This window comes from Myotis lucifugus, unplaced genomic scaffold, assembly GCF_000147115.1.
Source record: "Myotis lucifugus unplaced genomic scaffold, Myoluc2.0 scaffold_6063, whole genome shotgun sequence".
Classification (NCBI taxonomy): Eukaryota; Metazoa; Chordata; class Mammalia; order Chiroptera; family Vespertilionidae; genus Myotis; species Myotis lucifugus.
In genome coordinates this window covers 2,574-5,099 of record NW_005877111.1, presented here as the reverse complement: position 1 = coordinate 5,099, position 2,526 = coordinate 2,574, and the positions used below count along the sequence as shown (strand labels likewise).

Sequence of the window (2,526 nt, the reverse complement as noted above, 5' to 3'; positions counted from 1 at the left end):
CCTTTGGAATAGAAATTGGTAGGATTAAAATCAACTGGTATAAATACAGATGTAACAAGAAAATAAAACACAGAACCTGGCTGGAGATCCTGGCTAGAACCTGGCTAGAGAACCTGACTAGGCTGCTGATCAACTGAACGCTGTCTTCGTGTCATTCTTTCTTCACTGACTCCGTCCACACCTTTGGGAACCCCTGGACCTGCTGGAGTTGGACCCCAACACTCCGGAGGCTATTGAAGTTCTCCAGGATCTCCCATCTCTCCACCCTAGGGCATCATCCTTCTGGGGAGGGAGGAAGAGCTCCAGAATGGCTGAGGAGAAGAAGCTGAAGCTCAGCAATACTGTGCTGCCTTCAGAATCAATGAAGGTGGTGGCCGAATCAATGGGCATCGCCCAGATTCAGGATGAAACCTGTCAGCTGCTGGCAGATGAAGTCAGTTACCGCATCAAGGAGATTGCACAGGATGCCTTAAAATTCATGCACATGGGGAAACGGCGGAAGCTCACCACCAGTGACATTGACTATGCACTGAAGCTAAAGAATGTTGAGCCACTGTATGGCTTCCATGCTCAAGAGTTCATTCCTTTCCGGTCCGCCTCTGGTGGGGGCCGGCAACTCTACTTCAATGAGGAGAAGGAGGTTGACCTGAGTGACATCATCAATACTCCTCTGCCTCGGGTGCCCCTGGACGTCTGCCTCAAAGCTCATTGGTTGAGCATTGAAGGCTGCCAGCCAGCTATCCCAGAGAATCCACCTCCAGCTCCCAAAGACCAGCAGAAGGCTGAGGCCACAGAGCCCCTGAAGTCAGCAAAGCCAGGCCAGGAGGAAGATGGACCCTTGAAAAGCAAAGGTCAAAGGGCTTCTCCAGCTGATGGCAAAGGGAAAGAGAAGAAGGCACCACCCCTCCTGGAGGGGGGCCCTTTTCGATTAAAGCCCCGAAGTATCCATGAGTTGTCTGTGGAGCAGCAACTGTACTACAAGGAGATCACTGAAGCCTGTGTGGGGTCATGTGAAGCCAAGAGAGCGGGAGCCCTTCAGAGCATCGCAACAGACCCAGGGCTCTATCAGATGCTGCCACGATTCAGCACCTTCATCTCAGAGGGGGTCCGTGTGAACGTGGTGCAGAACAACCTGGCCCTGCTCATCTATTTGATGCGCATGGTGAAGGCACTGATGGACAACCCTACGCTGTATCTAGAAAAATACGTGCATGAATTGATTCCAGCTGTGATGACTTGCATTGTGAGCAGACAGTTGTGTCTGAGGCCAGATGTGGACAATCACTGGGCACTCCGAGACTTTGCTGCCCGCCTGGTGGCCCAGATCTGCAAGCATTTCAGCACAACCACTAACAACATCCAGTCCCGGATCACCAAGACCTTCACCAAGAGCTGGGTGGATGAGAAGACTCCATGGACTACACGTTACGGCTCCATTGCAGGCCTGGCCGAGCTGGGACATGATGTGATTGAAACTCTGATTCTGCCACGGCTACAGCAGGAGGGGGAGCAGATCCGAAGTGTCCTGGATGGCCCTGTGCTAAGCAACATTGACCGAATTGGAGCTGACCACGTGCAGAGCCTCCTCCTGAAGCACTGTGCCCCTGTTCTGGCAAAGCTGCGCCCACCACCTGACAATCAGGATGCCTATCAGGCAGAATTTGGGTCCCTTGGACCCCTCCTCTGCTCCCATGTGGTCAAGGCCCGGGCTCAAGCTGCTCTGCAGGCTCAACAGGTCAACAGGACCACTCTGACTATCACTCAGACCCGACACACGCTGACTCTTTCTCAGGCCTCTCAACCTGGCCCTCAGACCCCTGGCTTGCTGAAAGTCCCTGTCTCCATTGCACTTCCTGTCCAGACACTGGTGTCTGCACGAGCTGCTGTTCCACCTCAGCCTTCCCCTCCTCCAACCAAGTTTATTGTAATGTCACCGTCCTCTAGTGCCTCATTCACCCAACAGGTCCTGTCCCTCAGTACCTCAGCCCCTGGCTCAAGCTCCACTACCACCTCTCCTGTCACTACCACGGTCCCCAGTGTGCAGCCCATTGTCAAGTTGGTCTCCACTGCCACAGCTGCACCCCCCAGCACTGCCCCCTCTGGCCCCGGCAGTGTCCAGAAGTACATAGTGGTCTCTTTTCCCCCAACAGGGGACAGCAAAGGAGGCCCCACCTCCCACCCTTCCCCAGTCCCTCCCCAATCCTAAGCTCCTTCCCCACTTGGGGGCAGTGCCCTCTGTGGGGGAAAACAGGAAGCTGGAGATAGCCCTCCTCCAGCTTGGGACTAAATTTAATAAAATTTAATAAAAAGGAGAAATTTAAAAATTTTGAAATATCTTCCACTACTATTTATAGGATAATCTAATGATTTGCTGTTAAAATACCAAATCTGAAAATAAGTACAGTCACCGTAAATGTTTAATGACTTTGATTTGAAATACATGACCTTGCGGCACTATCAGTCAACATCCAGGAAGTAACCCTGTAGGTTACTTGGTGTAAAAGAAAAAGATTTTTTTTTAAAATT

General features: G+C 51.9%; 1 protein-coding gene across 1 annotated transcript; it reads left to right on the top strand.

Moving 5' to 3' along the window:
- Positions 1-247: 247 nt before the first annotated feature.
- LOC102428068 (transcription initiation factor TFIID subunit 6) lies at positions 248-2,279 on the top strand. Its single transcript, XM_006109114.3, has one exon. The coding sequence runs from the start codon at positions 308-310 to the stop codon at positions 2,204-2,206; it is 1,899 nt and encodes a 632-aa protein (XP_006109176.1). The 5' UTR covers positions 248-307; the 3' UTR covers positions 2,207-2,279.
- The last annotated feature ends 247 nt before the right edge of the window (positions 2,280-2,526 follow it).